This window comes from Tasmannia lanceolata, unplaced genomic scaffold (assembly GCF_043159265.1).
Source record: "Tasmannia lanceolata isolate RefF3 unplaced genomic scaffold, GAP_Taslan_0.1 ptg000003l, whole genome shotgun sequence".
Taxonomy (NCBI): domain Eukaryota; kingdom Viridiplantae; phylum Streptophyta; class Magnoliopsida; order Canellales; family Winteraceae; genus Tasmannia; species Tasmannia lanceolata.
This window is the reverse complement of record NW_027518680.1, coordinates 10567889-10587019: the sequence shown is the minus strand read 5'-3', so window position 1 is coordinate 10587019 and position 19131 is coordinate 10567889. Positions and strand designations below refer to the sequence as shown.

Here is a 19131-nt window from a genome sequence, read left to right as displayed (position 1 = left end):
TACCTCAAGGTCCAATGGCAGTGGTTGAACTTTTCAATACTCAATAGGGTGCGACCTCATTGTGATATGGTGAGGCATGGCTTCATTATTACATAGTGGGCCCCATTGTTTTGGTTGATAGAGACCCTACATATTGTGTAGGCCCTATTTTGGATATCCAATTGCCCAAAAATACGCCAATTGCACAATCCTACCATCGAATTGAGAGCTGCTCGAAAGAGACACCGTGTCTCGGTGCTTTCTAACTCCCCATATTTAGTCTGATGTGTCAATATTAAGAAGAGGAATGATAGATGCAAGGGCGCCCTTGCATCTATCATTCCTCAAGCTTGCCATGGGATGGATTTTTCCATCCAGCAATATGTATTTTTTTTCTTCTTGTTATTGAGTATGGATGATTGTCAAAAGGGAAATTTTACATGCTGTGTGCGCCTGAATTCGAGGGATTTGTTTTTTTAAGTACAGCGGGGGGCCCACTCCATAGGATGATCTAAACCGTTCATTTGTTGGGTCACAACGAAAGTTGCCCGTACCATGTAAATCATTCCATAGGAAGATGCTGATCCTGTGATGATTGTCAAAATGGAAATTTTACATGCTGTGTGCGCCTGAAGTCAAGGTGTTTTTTCATTCTTTTTTATTGGTTTCAAAAAGTATAGTGGCCCCACTTCTGCTCATTTGTTGGGCTACAACGAAATTTTGCCATACCATGTTGATCATTCCATAGGATGATCCTAACCCTCCGATCTGTAGAGGGATTGACATTATAGAAAGCTCTATAGATCCGAGGGTTAGGATCATCCTATGAAGATCATCTACGTGGTACAGCCTACTTACATTGTGGTCCAATAATTGAGTGGTTTGGATCATCCTATGAAGTGGGCCCCACTGTACTTTTTGAAACATACCGAACTTTCAGTCAGACAGCAAATAAAAATTCGTCAAATGACATCGATGGGGCAGAACCTCATTTAATATAATGTGGTGCACCCGCTAAGTGTGGGTGGAACTTGGGTCGGGTTGAGATTTTGCCAAAAAAATGAACTGGAATCAAGCCCAACCCGACCCGATTTTAAGGTAAAAGCTCAACCCAAATTCCAAAAAATCGACCCAGAGTTTCACCCCTACAGGTAGACGCTGGTTCTCCCCTTTGATTGATCCAAGCCGTTCATTTGAGAGGCCTTGCTTTTGATCTCCACCAGATATTGTGCAGTAAAAATACACATTATTAGACGTTAGAACTGAGTTAATGACATTATTTTTTGGCTACACGAGATCTAAAACAAATGGTCCTACTTTTTCCATGATCCAAACCATTCAAATGTTCGGGTCCAACTCTATAGAATGATCCTATCCTTACGATCCATCAATCGGCTAATTCGAAAACCTCTTAAGATTCAACGGCTAGAATCATGTTTTTGGAGTCTTGGAGGCGCAGCTAGGGCACAACAAATGAATGGTTTGGATCATCTAAGAAATGTGGGCCCCAGTATTTTTTAAAATAATCTTAATAATCACTTGTTGTTTTTGATTGGTGGGATTGAACCTCCTGTGAACAGAGCAAAGCCTCTTATTATCATTGAGTTAATAGAGGATGGAACGTGAGTAGTTCATTGTTTGTGATTAAGGGGCATAAATGTCAAAAGCAAACCCTAAAAATTCCTCAGCATCCCTTATAAATTCTCTCTCGCACACATTGATCTTCTCTCTCTCATTTCTGGTTTTACTTTTATTATGTGCAAATATTAGAAAGGTAGAAGAAGGAACCGTATGATGAAAGTGGATTTTATATTCTCACGACGGTCATCTGAGACACCTTCTAGTGTCGAGGTTGATACAGATCCGATCTTTCTGATGGTTTTGTTTTCCTTTTTTCCTTTATTATCTCTCATTTTCTTCTTGTTTTTTTTTTTTTTTTTTTTTATTGAATTTTCTTTTATGGAGAGCGAGAGAGAGAGAGAGAGAGAGCATGATGATGATGAAAAGAAATAGACCCGATATAATTAAATGAATGGAAGAAACATCTCCTACTCATTCTGAGTGCTCTTTCCTTTCCATTAATTTTAATTTTGAATTTAGGATTAGGGTTAGGGTTAGGGTTTTTGTTTCTAAATTGGCACGATGAAGAGATCCGATGTTGTTTATAGAAGGAGATCGAAAGATCAATGAGAGTCTAAAACAAAGTCCTTTCCCGAGTGCCTTAATTTCTTCTTCTTACTTTTTTTAATTAAGTGAGTAGTGCGATCATCAAAATCAAAATACCCTTGTTAAAACATGGTAATACCTTTATCAGTAGCTAAATAACATGCTCTAACTTCTTCCTTAAAAATAACACATACCATAGTAAAATACTAGGCGTACAACATTGTGGCTTTTTGTGAAGATGTGCAGCAAGGGTACAGAATTTTTACATTGATTTCAAATGGTGCAGTAGATTGTTGTGGAAAGGATCTGAAATGTGTTCAACAAGGTTTTGAATGGGACCTTTACCTGTTATAGCTGCTTGAATGTAGAAGCCTAACCAAGCGACCATAGCCAGTCGGCCATTTTTAATCTCTTTTACCTTGAGATCTTCGAAGGCCGCTGCGTCTTTGGAGAGGCCCAATGGGTCGAAAAGCACACCGCCGGGGTAATTTATGTCGCCTGGTAGGTAAATTCCAAGAGGCTCCAATGCTTCTATACCACAATATCTGGCATACTCTGGTCCAACCTATTACACATATCCCATGAGAGGGGCCTTTTAGAAGGTTTTTAATGGAAGAAATTTGGGTGGTTCAAGACATCTGGATATTAATGTTGGCTGCTTAAAGGATTTTGCACACCAATCATTTAGCAGAATTTTGATTTTTGGGCAGATTCATGAATTTGAATATGTATCTTAAAGTAACATGTATGAAGTAGAGAGTGTAGGAAGTTTACCTATGCAGAAATAAGGCTTTTACAGGCATAAAAATTTGAAGAAACTTAGATTTTCTGTCCTGTTTTTTGTAAACAAAATTATGTATCTTAAAATTCCACGTTGAGGAAAGGTTTTACAAAGTTCATGTTAGCATTTTTAATAATATTTAGAGGGAAGATTCAAATTACGTTTCCCTCTCTTGTTTTAAAGTAAAAGACTTTTGCATATGTGGGGACTTGAACCCAAGACCTTGGTGAGTGTGCTTGTGGTGTGTTTTTAAAACCAAAACCGTTTTTGTCTTTTAATGGTAATTAAGAGAGAAACGTTTTTGTCTTTTAATGGTAATTAAGAGAGAAACGTTTTTATTTTTTAATGGTGATTAAAAGAGAAACGTTCTTGTCTTTTAATGGTAATTAAGAGAGAAACATTTTTGTCTTTTAATGGTGATTAAAAGAGAAACGTTTTTGTCTTTTAATGGTGATTAAGAGAGAAACGTTTGTCTTTTAATGGTGATTAAGAGAGAAACGTTTTTGTCTTTAATGGCCTTTAATGGTGTGTATTAATGGTGGCTCTCCCCAACAGACACTTTCAGGTCTATAAAAGGGGACGAGACAGATTGTTTTTTAACACAGAAAAATACACAGACGTTTTTGCACTCAAAGCTTTCTGTTCTTCTTCCTCCTTCGTTCCGTTCTTTCTGAGCACAGTTCTATTGGTGATTCTGGGTGGACCAGTCAGCGAGTGCACGTGGACTGGGGCCAATTTCGGCTGTTTTATCTTGGAGCGTCGGTTCGCAGATCCCGGTTGCACCGGTAGGGGGCGGATACGATTCTTAAGGAGAGTGACCAGTGGCACGACTCAGCCTTCTTTTTCTCGATCTGTTTTACAGAAACGTTTTCTACAAAAGCTAAGTACTGATTTATTTACATTTCTAATTTCTGGATTCAATCAAGCCATATATCAGACCCTACTGGACAACATATAATTTGTCCAACAATCTTAAGAATCGTATTTTTCAAATCTGATCATATGGCTTCTGATAATCCGAACCCAACTTCTGTTGATACCATCTCTGTTGAGAATTCCAATCCAACGGTTGTTCGCACCTCTGTTGTGAACATAATTCTCAACACCATTCCAGATTTTTCCAAGATCGAACGCCTTACTGGATTGAACTATAAAAGATGGAAACAACAGATCTTGTTTGCTCTACAACAAATTGGTGCTGCTTTTGTTCTTACACAATCAAAACCATCTGAAAATTCTGATGATTTTGAAAACTGGAATAATGCTGATTATATCTGCAAGAACCATCTCTTGAATGGTTTGTCAAATGACCTTTATAACGTATACTATTCATTTGAACATGCTGCTGATCTTTGGAATGCATTGGTAACTAAATATGATTTAGAGGATGTTGGAAATTTGGACAATATGATAGTTTACCTGCAAAGACACCTTTACATTGTCAGGTACACCTAAAGAAAAACAAAGGAGAGATGGTATCCCAAAAGGAATACTCAAGGATTATAGGTTCAGTGTCATATTTGATGAACTGTACTAGACCTGACATTGCTCTAGCAGTTGGAAAACTTAGTCAACACACTCATAGAACAGGACATGAACACTGGCAGGCTTTGACTAGGTTGTTAAGGTACCTAAAGGGTACAATAAACTTTGGACTGCATTTTAAAGGGTATCCTGCTGTCTTAGAAGGCTATAGTGATGCGAATTGGATCTCTGATTCAAGAGATTCAGTGTCTACCAGTGGATATGTATTCACCCTTGGTGGTGGTGCGATTTCTTGAAAATCGGTTAAACAAACTTGTAGTACAAGTTCCACTATGGAAGCGGAATTTATAGCCTTAGCCCTAGCAGGAGCTGAAACCGAATGGCTCAGGAATTTTATGGCAGATGTGCCTTTATGGCCAAGGCTGGTTCCCTCAGTGTCTTTACACTGTGATAGTCAAGCTGCTTTAGCCAAGGCCAAAAGTAAGACCTATGATGGCAAAAGAAGGCATATACGCCTGAGGCATAATTTGGTAAAGCAATACTTGAGTGAGGGAACAATAGCACTCGACTTTGTAAGGTCGGAGAGGAATCTGGCAGATCCTCTGACAAAACCACAGATAAACAAGGTGGTTTATGAGACATCGCAAGGAATGGGGTTAAAGCTCGTGGCATGAATCATTATGGACACCCAACCAATGTGAAAGGAGATCCCTGGAATTTGGTTCAATGGGTACTAACAAGTCACCGGATGGTTTGTTAACACTATCACCCCCTACTCCTAGATGCAAAATGATGAAAGATAGTGTTCACTGCAAATGAGAGATGATGAGTTATAGACTCTTAATCAGATCATAACCTGTATTGGGTGGTATGTTACTTGCAGTGCATACTTGATGACTGACCTAAGTGAATGTGGAGGTAAGGCCGCTTCCTATGAGAATTTAACGAGTAATTCTCTAGAACATTCATGAGAACCAAGAGGGGAACAAGGCCAAAATGTTCCAAAACTGTGAATGAATCACCAAGGAATCGAATGTAGAGTGTGGATAACAGGTTAGTCAGTTACACCCACGAGGAAAGGTTGAAGAGTCTAACTCTACCCGTACTCGGTAACGTAATCTGTTTATCCTAAATATCGGTTGAAGTCCAAAAGACACCGGTATGAATCCACTCTATTTTCTAATATGCTCAGATACTTCCGTTTTCAATTTTCAACTGTATTTTGAATCTTGTGGAGGATTGTTAGCATTTTTAATAATATTTAGAGGGAAGATTCAAATTACGTTTCCCTCTCTTGTTTTAAAGCAAAAGACTTTTGCATATGTGGGGACTTGAATCCAAGACCTTGGTGAGTGTGCTTGTGGTGTGTTTTCAAAACCAAAACCGTTTTTGTCTTTTAATGGTAATTAAGAGATAACGTTTTTGTCTTTTAATGGTGATTAAAAGAGAAACGTTCTTGTCTTTTAATGGTAATTAAGAGAGAAACGTTTTTGTCTTTTAATGGTGATTAAAAGAGAAACGTTTGTCTTTTAATGGTGATTAAGAGAGAAACGTTTTTGTCTTTTAATGGTGATTAAAAGAGAAACGTTTGTCTTTTAATGGTAATTAAGAGAGAAACGTTTTTGTCTTTAATGGCCTTTAATGGTGTGTATTAATGGTGGCTCTCCCCAACAGACACTTTCAGGTCTATAAAAGGGGACGAGACAGATTGTTTTTTAACACAGAAAAATACACAGACGCTTTTGCACTCAAAGCTTTCTCTTCTTCTTCCTCCTTCGTTCCGTTCTTTCTGAGCACAGTTCTATTGGTGATTCTGGGTGGACCAGTCAGCGAGTGCACGTGGACTGGGGCCAATTTCGGCTGTTTTATCTTGGAGCGTCGGTTCGCAGATCCCGGTTGCACCGGTAGGGGGCGGATACGATTTTTAAGGAGAGTGACCAGTGGCACGACTCAGCCTTCTTCTTCTCGATCTGTTTTACATAAACGTTTTCTACAAAAGCTAAGTACTGATTTATTTACATTTCTAATTTCTGGATTCAATCAAGCCATATATCAGACCCTATTGGACAACATATAATTTGTCCAACAGTTCATAGTTCACAGGGCTTCATTGAAACAGATTCACGATTTCTTAGAATGATACTACTGATAATTTGAGTTTACAAGAGCCGAATCCTGGGAAAAAAGTTTTGGTTTTTTTTTTTTTTTTTGGGTGTTAAAGAAAGTTGTATAAGCTTGATAGTTTAAGTTGAACATTAGGAATTCTCTTCAAGGAAACTATGAAAAAAAAAGGTTTACGAGAGGCTAGCTGTGAAATAGAACTCTTACCATTAGAAGAACTTGGCAAATTGCTATGACGATAACTCCTTGGCTTCCGGCGATGTGAAACCCAGGAATGCCGAGGTAGTCGAGAGTATCACCCTGATTAGAAAAGAAAATTGCTCAGTCAGTAATAATACTCTTCACTTGCAATTGTTTAACCAAGCAGCAGATCTTAGTCAATTCTTCATTAGAAGTGACCAAATATGACACTAATTTTATATAACAATATCAGTGAATATTGATAGCTAAAGTTGATAAATTCATGAAAGTAAACAGTAAGGATAGTCAGAACTATATTGAAATGGAACTTGGGTTGCAACTGCTAAAAAATCTTACGAAGAAGCCGTAACAATAAAATCTAGAACAAAACTCAGCATTTCACATGTCCTCATCACTGGGTTCATCGAGGCTAGCGGTTTACATCTTGGAAGTTCTTGTTCTGTGGAGATCCATCAACCCCTAGTTCAATCATTAAACCAAGCTCAACTAATGAGATAGTAGGTGAGTTGGCGGAGAGTGGATGTTTAAAAGGCATCTTGTATTAGGGGACGAAGTTCCCCTATGATCATTGAATGGGCTTCCTGATTCCTCTTTCCTAGTTCTGTTTTTTGTACTGACTCTGGGGGAAACCCTTTTCTATGGCAATTCATGTCGCCTTGTGTGATTGTATAAGCATCTCCAAGCAATGTACAGTTTCACGAGCAATGAGTTTGAACTTTTAACAATTACCTATTAACCATCCAGAACATTATCTATTCTGAATCACTGAAATCAGAACCCATGCATTGGATTGTCACAATGGCAGACAATAAATGGAAGTTGGTGCATGAGTGAAATTAAAGTCCTAACCTAACAAAATGCTGAAAAGTGCAGTTTGCAATGCAGTTGGGCCTAGTTTTCCATCACTAACCCTTCAAAGGAATATTATCAGCAATGTGCTCTACCTTAGGCATTAACTGAACCTACCGCCTTACAGAGAAGGGGCAAAACACTTCATGTGCACTTTGAACATGTTTTTTTTTTTTGGGAATGTTACACTTTGAACATGTCCATGCAATTTTCACACAATGAGATTGAAACCTGAGTCTTTGTGGCTCCAACTTCGGTGGTTCTTTAGAAAGCTCTCCACCATAACAGAACATTCAACATACCACGGCTTACATTATATCCTAGCACTCGATATTGGGTGCTACCAGCACGGTAACATTTAAGGTGAGGGAGGGAAAGAGATATGCAATTATAATTACATATTCCGTTATATTATATGTTAAATTTTGTAGCTAGACATCTATAAGAGCCTATGCAACTAATATAAACATTTATATTGGTTAAATTTACAAATATGATGTCATAAATTAATCTATAGATGGGCCGTGAAGGTTGTGGATACGCTGGAAAATAGTAATTAAGAAAAGCATGACTAAGACGTCATTTCAAGCATTGGAAATTGACAAACTATATCAGTGGGTCATTTTCGTTTAATAATGACAATAGAAGATGCTTCATCAGAAACAGTACACCTGAAACCAACCAGTTATTCAAGGTTATACATTGACAACCAACAAACTTTAAGGATGTCAGTCAAATCCCTCTGGATTGGAGAAATTAGAGAAGAGAATTGAAAAAAAATCAAAAAGGGCTAAGGCACACCACGGAATCTTTGAGGAAAAAGGGTTTCAAGTTAGAACTCACACTTGTCTCCCACCCACCCACTACTTTCCATAGCCTCCCCCCAACAGATGAAATATGCCAAGTGATTTTACTTTTGGAAGAAAATAATGAGTGAAGGATTTCAAGTTGGAATGCACTGTCCTTAAAGCATCATTAGATCACACAAATAGGTGTAAATGAAACCACTATTGAGTAATATATTAAAGTTTAATTGAAAATTTTCCCAGGTTTATAAATTATCATGCCGCATAGATACTTGCCTTAAGCTTTGCATAGCCAACTCGCCACCACACAGGTTCGACAAAGTGCACAATGCCAAAGTGGTCTAACAATTCTGGAATAAGAACACCAAGTGATGCAAGCATAGCCCAACGAGCATGAAGTATTTCAAAGCTGCAGGGAGGTAACAGAACTTAGAATTTTCGTCTTGGAATATTGAAAACTTCAATGTTGGGTTTGGCAAGTCTATGGGCATCTTGAAATTGTTTTGTCAATGAATTTCATACAAGCATAATTATTTCAGGTTGATCTGATCAGTAGAGATGGTCAAATTGGTTCCTATCTCCATATCAGTTATAAGGTTCAGTTCCAACTGCCTTTTCGATGGTGATGAGAAGGATGTAATATGTTCAACGTGTTAGTGGGTAATTAAAGATGAACAAAAAATAGCATAGTTTACGTACTTGAAATATTTCTGGAAGGCTACAGGATCCTTGCTCAGGCCTGCGACATCAAAGCCGTAATCACCAGGAAATTCTCCAGTGAGGTACGCAGGATACTCGTAAGGGATAGGACCAAGCCAGAGAGGGCGCTCCTTTCCATACCAAAAACTGAATAATAGTTAAGTGTTATGTCATCAAATGTAACAAAAAAAATAAGTTACTCAGATAATATCCAAATGGTCATTTAATTTTTAAGACTATAGAGATGCACATTCTGCTCTTTCAGTTTCGTACATGTAGGTGTGGCAGAAAGCAGAGTTTAGCATTCAGAACAGTTATGGTGCTTTCTCAAATAGTTCGTTGGTTATAACTATCAGGAATGAAATTGACTTGGCAATACACCAATCTTTTTTCTTATTTTGATAAAAATTTATGAAATAGGGTAATTGAAAGCCAATCACATGAAAGCCTCATGTGTAGGGAAGCAAACAATATCACCAATATTAGCAAATATGGGGTCGAATACAAAATTTTTATTCTTTACTGTCTTGGCCGCTCCTCTCCTTGGAGATGTAGTTTTTTATTGTGGGTGTGCGGTTGCAGGGAAGCAGGAGAGGGGAAGTGTTCATGCTTTAACTTTGCTTGTAATTTATTTATTTGGGCAAAGAAATGAATAAATAAAAGTATTATAACAAAGTAGGACCAAAAGCAAGGCAAACCATAGGAAGGATTGTGTAGAGACACATCTAAAAGCAAAGACAAAAAGAATGTCTGGTATTTGGATTATCATGATCAATCAACCCTACTGATTTTAAGGCTCATCATGCATCTGATAATTGAGAATGCCGAGACACAGCTCAAAAAACCAGTTGACAAACATGCCCTAAACAGAAGGGGACTAACCTGTTAAGTTACCAACTTCTCCAGAAGCTTAAGCTGTTGGAGAGAGGCGTTATTTATCTTTTATACTTTAACACTCCCCTGCACGTGTGGCCCACTTGGCAAACACGTGGCACATGTGGTCCCACTTTGGGCCGACCATCGCATGTGGATTTTTGCTACTCGGGAGGTTTGAACTCGAGACCTTTGGCTCTGATACCATGTTAACTTATCAACTTCTCCAGAAGCTTAAGCTGTTGGAGAGAGGCGTTATTTATCTTTTATACTTTAGTTTAACATAACCTTTTATCTTGTCAAAACTGGAGAACACTAAAAGATCCCTAATTCACGACCTTTGAAGTAGTGGCACGTTCATGATCCAAATGATTCAAAGGTCGCTCATTGATGCTTCTAATGTTGGTTTGGGTGCATTAGTCTATCAAAAAGGTCGCTCATTGCTTATTAAAGTGAGAAGTTTAGCGGTGCCAAATTACACTATTCCACATATGACAAGTTTAGCTCCGTGGTGCAAACTCTATGACATTGGAGCCACTATTTGATTGAAAGAGACTTTGTCTAATATTTCAATCATGAATCCTTGAATATTAGTAATAGCCTGCAAAGCATAGCTCAAGACATGCAAAGTAGGCTGCTTATTTACAAGAGTTCATTTTCATATTGAAGCACAAATTGAGCATTCAAAATCGCATAGCCAATGCTTTACGATGGAGACCATCTTTGCTAAATCTTACACACCAAGGCACTTGGGTTTGAGATGTGTCGTGATTTATATATTTATGATCTGTACTTTAAGAACATATGAAGGAAAGTGGAATGGTTTCTTCATTCAAGATGGTTTCCTATTTAAAGAAAATCAATTGTGTTAAAATACTCTACAGGTCAAATTCATCCAAGAGCTGCATGGGGAAGGACACTTTGGGAGAGATAAGACTATACAACTTATAGCCACAGAATCATTTGGGCCATCTATTCACAAGGAAGTGTTTTGATTTGTTGAATGATGCCATGCGTGCTCAACCTCGGAGAGAATCACAAATAATCCCAGTTATACGTCGTTATTTATGCCAGAAGCTCGATGGACAGATAAGAGTATAGAATTTGTCTTGAGTCATACAAGAACACAAAGAGGTAGATTCGGCATTTTTAGTAGTTGATCGATTTTCAAAGATGAGGCATCTTATAGCTTCTCAGAAGACAATGGATGCATCACATATCACTTCTTTATACTTCCATGAGATTGTTCACCTAAACGATGTGTCAAGTTCCATTACTTCAACTTTTGGCAAAGTCTTTGAAAACTTTTTTGCACCAGACTCTCATTTGGTAGCACTTGTCATCCACATATCGATGGGAAAAAGGATGTTGTGAATTGAAGCCTTGGTCATTTTCTTTGTAGCCTTCTTGGGAGCAATCCTAAGAATTCGAGAATAATGCTTTATTCAAAGCCAAATTTGCATTCATTAGGTCTACAGACAGATTATGGAAATTCAATCCATCTGAGGTGGCATTCGAATTTAATTCTAAATCTGCCTTGATCTTGCTCTGGTACCAAACATGAAGCGTGTATATTGTAATACAAAAATGTTGATGCTAAACCTCATAAGATTGATTCTCACGTGAAAAATCATGTGGACAAACATTGCCAGAAAGTAGTGTTTGATGTGGGAGATTTTGCTTGGGTCATCCTCAATAAAGATTGTTCCCTGAGTGCTTAATGTAGTGAACTCAGTCCGTGGAAGATTGATCCTTATGAAATACTTGAAAAGATCAACATCAATGCCAACCAATTGAACCTTCCAAGCCATAATCTTACTCTTGATGTGTTCAACGTCAAGCACCTAGCTCCATATCATGGAGATTCAACGAAAGAATAAGAGTTGAACTTGAGGACGAGTTCTCCTCTCAACCTAGAGAGAATGATGCAGATCAGGTGGGACATGATTACATAGAGGTTCTGAATCATGCTAAGAATAAACCCATCAATGGTTTAAGAAGAAACACATGTTTTACCTTGTTGAAGACGCAATCCACCGATTGAAACTCCAATCCATCAATCGTGGTGTTTAATAGTAAATTGACTGATCTGGAAATCAATTGAAGGATGTTCGAAACAATAGCTATGAAAGTTATCTCTGGCATTTTTTATTTTGAATATATTGCTTTTCCAAGACAAGTTATTGTTGGATTATGGTTCTTTTTGCATCTAAGTGCTGCTATTATAAATGAATGCACGAATTAGGAATTTTTTTTTTTTTTTTTTGTGGGGGGGCGGGGCGGGCGGTGGGAGGGCTGCCTGGCTTTGTTATGATTATTGAGTTTTTAATCTAATTTTAAATAAAAGTTGAGGGAGACACCCTCTTCTCTTCTTGCGTTCTTGTGTTTCCTGTATACAAATCCTAATATATTTTTAATCTAATGAATTATGCCAAACGCCTAAATGGGTGCCTGATCATAAAGGCAATAATTGATTTCAAAATTTGAATTATGGGGTGTGTAAACAAAAGGCAATGTAAATTCCCACATTTTCCAAAACCCAGAATCCCTAAACCAATCCCCATTCAAGAAACAAAGAAGACCCAAGAAATATAAAAGAAAAAAAAAAATTCAAATCAAACAATCAACACTGAAAAACCCTCAACTTGCCTCTCTTCTCTAGCACTTTCTGCCAACGCCTTGAACTTGGATGAATCCTCCATGGCAACCTTCTTGGTGCTCTGTAACCTCTTCTGTAGGGCCTCTCCAATGGAACTGTTGGCAATGGCTTTCACGGCAGTGAAAGGAATCGCAGAGAATATTAGAACCCCAGCAAGCTACAACAAGAGTCCGAGATTGAAATCAAAATCGAGAGAGAGAGAGAGAGAGAGAGAGAGAGAACAAAACCCTTCAAGTAAGGAAGAAGAAGCAGATAGAAAAGCAGACCTCTTGCCATGAGGCTTTACAAACAGGATACGGGGATTTGGGATTTAAATAGCGAGTACGAGGCCTTGAGTTAAAAACCCTTGAAGCCATTCCTTTGAAAGAATAAGGGGGTGGTAAGACGAGAGCCATGCCTCTCTTACATGGAGGATGGAGCTTTAGATCATGGACAAAAAAGGGAAAGTCGAGGAATTTATATTCATTTATCTTTAACCACTCAAAATCTTTTTGGAGCAACTAAAATCCATGATCCATTTAATTAAGAGTAAGTCCTTCACTAAATTCCAAATTAAGAACTCTCTCTTAAGGTTCAACCAATGATAAATAAGAGGAATGATAGATACAATGGCGCCCTTGCATAAAGAGACATAAAAGGGCTCTTGATTGGATCCACGTCATTAAAGTGCAACCCAATTTACTTTCTCATCTGTTTTTTGAAAGGTTACCAAAAATGATGTGGATCCAATCAAGAGCCCTTCTCCTTCTCCGCCTCCCTTGCAAGTATCATGTCCTCAATAAATAAATTCCGGATGATGGAATGGGTTTGGGTTATTTTGATGGAATGAGTTTGGGCTATTTTTGTTTTTATTTTATTTTTTCTAAAAAGAATATTTACTTTTCTTATAGAAACAAAAGATAGTGTGTCATTACTAAAAATAAATATTAATGATATTATTAATAATAAATAAAAAGGATTTACTTCTCGGATTCAGATGTTAAACGGATCAGATATACCATTTACCAAATTCGCATCCGCTAAGAGCCGGATATCTCATAAACAGATTCGGATAATATCCGCTTGAAACGGATTCGAATAATATTCGCTTTAAACGGATTCGGATGCGGACGGTAATCGAATTTCCGAATATCCATTTACATCCCTAGGTTCAACCAATGATAAATAAGAGGAATGATAGATACAAGGGCGCCCTTGCATAAAGAGACAGAAAAGGGCTATTGATTGGATCCACGTCATTAAAGTGCAACCCAATTTACTTTCTCATCTGTTTTTGAAAGGTTACCAAAAATGATGTGGATCCAATCAAGAGCCCTTATTCTTCTCCTTCTCCGCCTCCTTATGCAAGGGCTCCCTTACAAGTATCATGTCCTCAATAAATAAATTCGTTAACAATTTTTTTTTTTGTCTCTATCAATGCTTGGAATAAGATAAATAAATCTAATAATGTCCAAACTAAGTAAATCCTCACTCATCATCCCATTTCCCATTCCGCGTATCTATATCTATTCCCCGTAATCTGAAAAAATGACATTTAAGGAATGAGCTAATGCTCATGGAGTGGAGAAGCGTCCTATAACAGATGGATCAAGTATGCAATTTAACATAAGCAAACAACTTTGATAGTCATAGTCATTTCGCAAAACATATAATGCAAGAGAAATTCATCACCACTATAAAATTCCTTGAGTTCTCATATAACGACAACCACGATCAATTGAATTTCGTTCAATTAATCCGTTACGGATCTCTCTGAAATATTTACTTATGACATGTTTCTTAGATTCTGCAGCCTATACTAGGTATTTCTTCCCTTGGGTTTCCCAAAGTTCTTTTGCAGATTCATCATACAATTTATTATTTAAAGCATTTACAATGTGTTCCCCTACATATGTATTCATCCTTTTTCCATTTATTAGAAACACGAGATCTAGCATGTTCATTTTCCTCTACATTATTAACAAATACAGATAGCATTCAAGTTTAGAGTTGTAAGTAAAAACCTGAGTTTCTGTTGCCATCTCATAAAATCCGATCCATCAAACTTTTCAGGTCTTCCGGCATGAGTCGAAGACATGATTGGATAATCCAAAATATCTCTTTATAAAAATCAGTATACTTGTCTCAAGATTGTTGTTACGGAATACTAGGAAATTGATTTAGGAAATGAAACTCATCAATTGTTGTAAATATGTATGTGCAAGCTACAACAAATGTTTAGTCACCTGCACTTGATTGCTTGACAATGAGTGAAAATATCGGATGAGCAATGAAAATTTGATTGAGTGGTGTAGAATGAGCTAGCATCTATTAGGGATGTAGAAAAGTACTGCAAACATCATGGCAAAATTGATACGCCGCTTCATTTGCGTGAGGAGCATTGTGTTTGTTTTGACACTTGCAATTGGGTGTCCCTCGACAGTGTCCTGGAACTTGGAAAAAGCTTCATGTAATGTTCAGCTCCTCACGATCCTTCTAGTTTGTGTCCGGCCTTAATCAGGCATGGCTTGAATACAGAAAGACAATCAGTGGCAGGTGGTGAAACGACGAAGCAGCCATTGGTTATTAAGGTTGAAGGTACTTATTCTAAGCTTTTAAAACCGAAACTAAGGGGTGTGAATTATCCTACACGGGGTGCCAATCTATCACTACCTTTTTAATACGATATCATTTATAAAAAATAAATAAAAAATCCTTACATCCAAACGGTCAGGAGGTTCTTTTTATTTCTGGATAGATTTCCATCATATGCAAGAATGCTATATTGAGGAACTACCATTCTATAAATTTCTTACACAATAACCCTTTGCTGGATAAAATTCTGAAGGAAACCACAATTTCGAGACCAAAGATGTAAAGTAATAAAATTCCACTAATCTTGAATTCTTGGATGATTTCCATCAATCACATAAAGTGCTTATGTAGAGCACATAAGAGATTTAGATAAGAAATGAAATGGCAAATCCTAATCTAACAGAGTTACCTAATCTACCACTAATACTTAAGTACCTACCTAATCAAAGCAAATCAGATCTCATAATATCCCCCATAAATTCAAGTGAGCTTCCCATGCTTGCTTACAAGCAAAGTGGGAAATAACAAGGTTATAAGGTCTACTACTTGCATAAACGGAAGGAAATAACCTCTTCAGGTTTTAATGGTTCCCCGTTCTTTAACAAACAATCGACGGGTCGGAGTCGCCTGAAATTTTTTGGATTGATCAGTGTCACTGAAGCAAATTCCCCGCAGTCGATATGAACATCATAAATGGTCACTGGTTTAGATCCATAATTCAGAACTTGAACAGAGAAAATGGAGATGTGATCGTGCCCCGTCCCTATTTTGCCTTGTTGTATCTCAATGTTGCTCGGATGGCAAGTTGAGTTCAAACTCTTCCCAGCTGCAATACAATGCCAACTAATTTGGCCGTCCCTATTTTGCCTTGTTGTATCTCAATGTTGCTGGGATGACAAGTTGAGTTCAAACTCTTCCCAGCTGCAATACAATGCCAACTAATTTGGTTAGAACCATAATACGAACACTTACCGAGTCAACTCAGTGGGTCAACTCAGTGAGTCAGTAAAACAAGTTTAACTATTGACCTCTTATTTATTTATTTTTCGGAAGGCAATTTCGACCTCCTGGTTGAAGAACAAAGCCTAGAAAAATTGGCAATTGCGGGGAGGTTCAATCCCATCGACCTCTTATTTAGTGGTTAAATAACTCAAACATTTTATTTTTCTATTAATTACAACATAAGAAGGGAAGTGATATATTCTCCCCCTTTCTTCCTTGGGCCACCTCCTAGTAGTGTAAAAGTATAGTCATAAATACAACTGGCACAATGAAGAAAAGGGGGCGTCCCATGTAAAAAATTGGGTTTTTGACAAATTCAAAATGGAACAAAAACATTGGTCTTCCAGTCTTTATTTTTGTACTTTCCATTTTCCTCCCTCTTTATTTAGAATTCTCTAGGGTTGCAACTTGGGTATGGTTTTACCCTACCCGCATCGACCCGAAAATAACATGGGTTGGGTTTACAGAAAGAAAAAAAACCCGAAACCCTACCCGACTCTTATAGGAGTATTGTAGCTTTCTTAAATATCTTTCTAATCACACGACAAATTATTTAAAAAAATATTAATAGAATTGTTTCTTGAGGTGATCATCTTTGTGATGTGTAAAAATAGTTTCTGTCTTTGATTTAAGCACATGATGACATAGATTTAGATATTTTTGGCATGACGATTGGTTGTTTTCTACAAACTTCGAAATTAGCCACTCTAAACAATAAAAACCCGACCTGACCTGACCCGAAAAACTATCTGGGTGGGGTCGAGTTTATGAAACTCAGGTTTTCCCATGAAAAATTAGGCCCAACCCGAGACAATTTCTTGGGTAGGGCAGGGTTCTGGAAAACCCGACCCGCCCAACCCGAGTTGCAACCCAAGAATTTTCCATTGGATCTAGTTGTACTTTGACCAACAAAAAAGGTTCTAATTAAACAAAAGATGGGTTGTTACTAAAAATAGGGTGGAAATAAAGTTTTCTCAAAAAAAAAAAAAAGTCAAAATCCGGAGTTACTACGTTTTTATAGGGAAATAATATTAACACAATTATGTTTTTTTTATAATTGCACTAACCTATCTTGTCATTTAACGTTTAAAGAGTCGTCTAGGGTTATTACAGTTCCCAAAAAACTCTTACAAACCAATTAAAAAGGAAAAGAGAAGCTGTATTTGTGCAATTATTTAATAATGGTTATATCATATGTATACGTAAGAGAGAGTTACCAGCAGCTTGGAAGCCCATGAGAAGAGCACAGAAAAGGACGAAAAGCCAGGCCGAAGACATATTTGATGGATCAAGGGTGAGCTAGAAAAGGAGACGAGCCTTTCAGCCTTTGCAAAAGATGCAAGAGCTTTTTTCCTCCACTTCTCAGCCCAATTCTTTGGAAAACAAAATAACCACCACAAGCTCTTGTGTCTTAATAAATAAAGGGACCTATATATAGAACGAAGGCTATTGATAGAAATTAGAAATAGTAACTAAAACCTACAAGCTTTTGTGTCTTAACAAATAAAGGGGCCTATAGAAGGAAGGCAATTGATAGAAATTAGAAACAGTAACTAAATACTTCAATTCTTCATTTAGAGACTCCTATTCTTGCTTATTCCAAAAATAACCCTGCATGGATACTCCCTCTCTCTATAAAATTCCAAATCAAAGCGAAGGCTAACATATTAGGGACTTCGTAATTCTATTTCTTCCTCTTCTTCTCTCTATAATTTTAAGTATCTCTTCGTAATTCTATTTCTTCCTCTTCTTCTCTCTATAATTTTAAGTATCTTTTTCCTGTTGGGACTGAGATAAAATGGTAAGTCGATGATCTCATCTGTAATGAACAAAAATAGCTTCCAAGACATAGATGGCATATGTGCTCGGCAATTGGCACCGTCGAATTGATTGGTCATCACAAGGCCACCCAATGGGTCCATGTCAAATATGCCAATCGGAGATCTCTCTCGTAAGATTGTGCCATTGCTAAATCAATGGCTTAAAGACATCTTTATGATTCAACAACCAAGGAAACTTACAAAAGAAATAAGTGTTTTTAACAAAATAGAGGAAGAAGGAACTTTATTTATAAAGCACAGGAGCAAAACGTTTTTTTACAACCAAGGAAAATTCCTAGCTAGGAGAAAACTAGAAAGTAATAAAAATTTAATACTTTTGAATTATTTTCAGTACTTCCCTTTAATTCAAAGTGCTTTGTAAATATGTCGAGGACGCCATGTAACTTGAAAAACTCCTCCTTTTGAATTGCTTTTTTTAAACATGTGGGCGATTTGATCCACCATGTTGAAATGCTCTAGCTTGATTTCTTCTTGAGTCACAAATTCTCTTTAATTTGGATTTGTAAATCCATTTTTCACGTAAAAGCAAATAGTCCCACATCGATAAGTGAAATGGATGGAGATGGGTTATAGGGGAATGAGCATCATCCCTCTAACATCTAGCTTTTAGGGGGTGAGTTCTACCTGGTTAAATTCCCTACAAATGGTATTAGAGCTCAGGGTGTGGTAACCCCGGCAATCTCCCCCTCCATGCGGAAGTAACACGGAGAATCTCGCCCCTCCACACGGTGGCAAAGCTGGAACCACAAGATACTACATCGGGGTTTCTGAGATCTTCCCCGATGGGCATTTCCACCCTCGGAGGGAAACCGGGGTTACCACACCCTGAGCTATGATCCAATTTTTGTGGCAAAAAGCCCACCGCCAATAACACCTGCCAATCTACCACCGGCGAATACACAGAAATACCCAATATCTTGCACAACAAGGTGGAGAAAATATTTGCCAACAAACCACAACCACCAACAAAAGGAATCACAAGCAACCCCAAGAAGACAAGAATATACTTGGTTCACCACAATGGGCTACTCTAGGGATAAGGCAACACAAAATATCCACTATTTAGAACCAATAGTACAATGTTACATCCACCTT

General features: G+C 37.6%; 1 protein-coding gene and 1 non-coding gene across 2 annotated transcripts; one reads left to right on the top strand and one right to left on the bottom strand.

The window, feature by feature from the left end:
- The first annotated feature begins 1763 nt into the window (after positions 1-1763).
- LOC143870192 (small nucleolar RNA Z161/Z228) lies at positions 1764-1860 on the top strand. Its single transcript, XR_013244983.1, has one exon. It is a non-coding gene; the product is annotated as a small nucleolar RNA Z161/Z228 (small nucleolar RNA).
- A 384-nt stretch (positions 1861-2244) lies between these two features.
- LOC143850795 (Chlorophyll A-B binding family protein) lies at positions 2245-13094 on the bottom strand. Its single transcript, XM_077360052.1, has 6 exons — positions 12886-13094; positions 12610-12776; positions 9088-9234; positions 8665-8797; positions 6740-6832; positions 2245-2710 (listed from the first exon to the last, which is right to left on the bottom strand). The coding sequence occupies exons 1-6, from the start codon at positions 13012-13014 to the stop codon at positions 2408-2410; spliced, it is 972 nt and encodes a 323-aa protein (XP_077216167.1). The 5' UTR covers positions 13015-13094; the 3' UTR covers positions 2245-2407.
- Positions 13095-19131: the final 6037 nt, after the last annotated feature.

Coding starts and splice junctions, on each gene's coding strand:
- LOC143850795 (XM_077360052.1), bottom strand. CDS start 13,014: ATGGCTCTCGTCTTACCACCCCCTTATTCTTTCAAAGGAATGGCTTCA. Junction 12,777..12,885: donor GTAAAGCCTCATGGCAAGAG/GTCTGCTTTTCT, acceptor CTCTTGTTGTAG/CTTGCTGGGGTTCTAATATT. Junction 6,833..8,664: donor TTGGCTATGCAAAGCTTAAG/GCAAGTATCTAT, acceptor TTTTCTAATCAG/GGTGATACTCTCGACTACCT.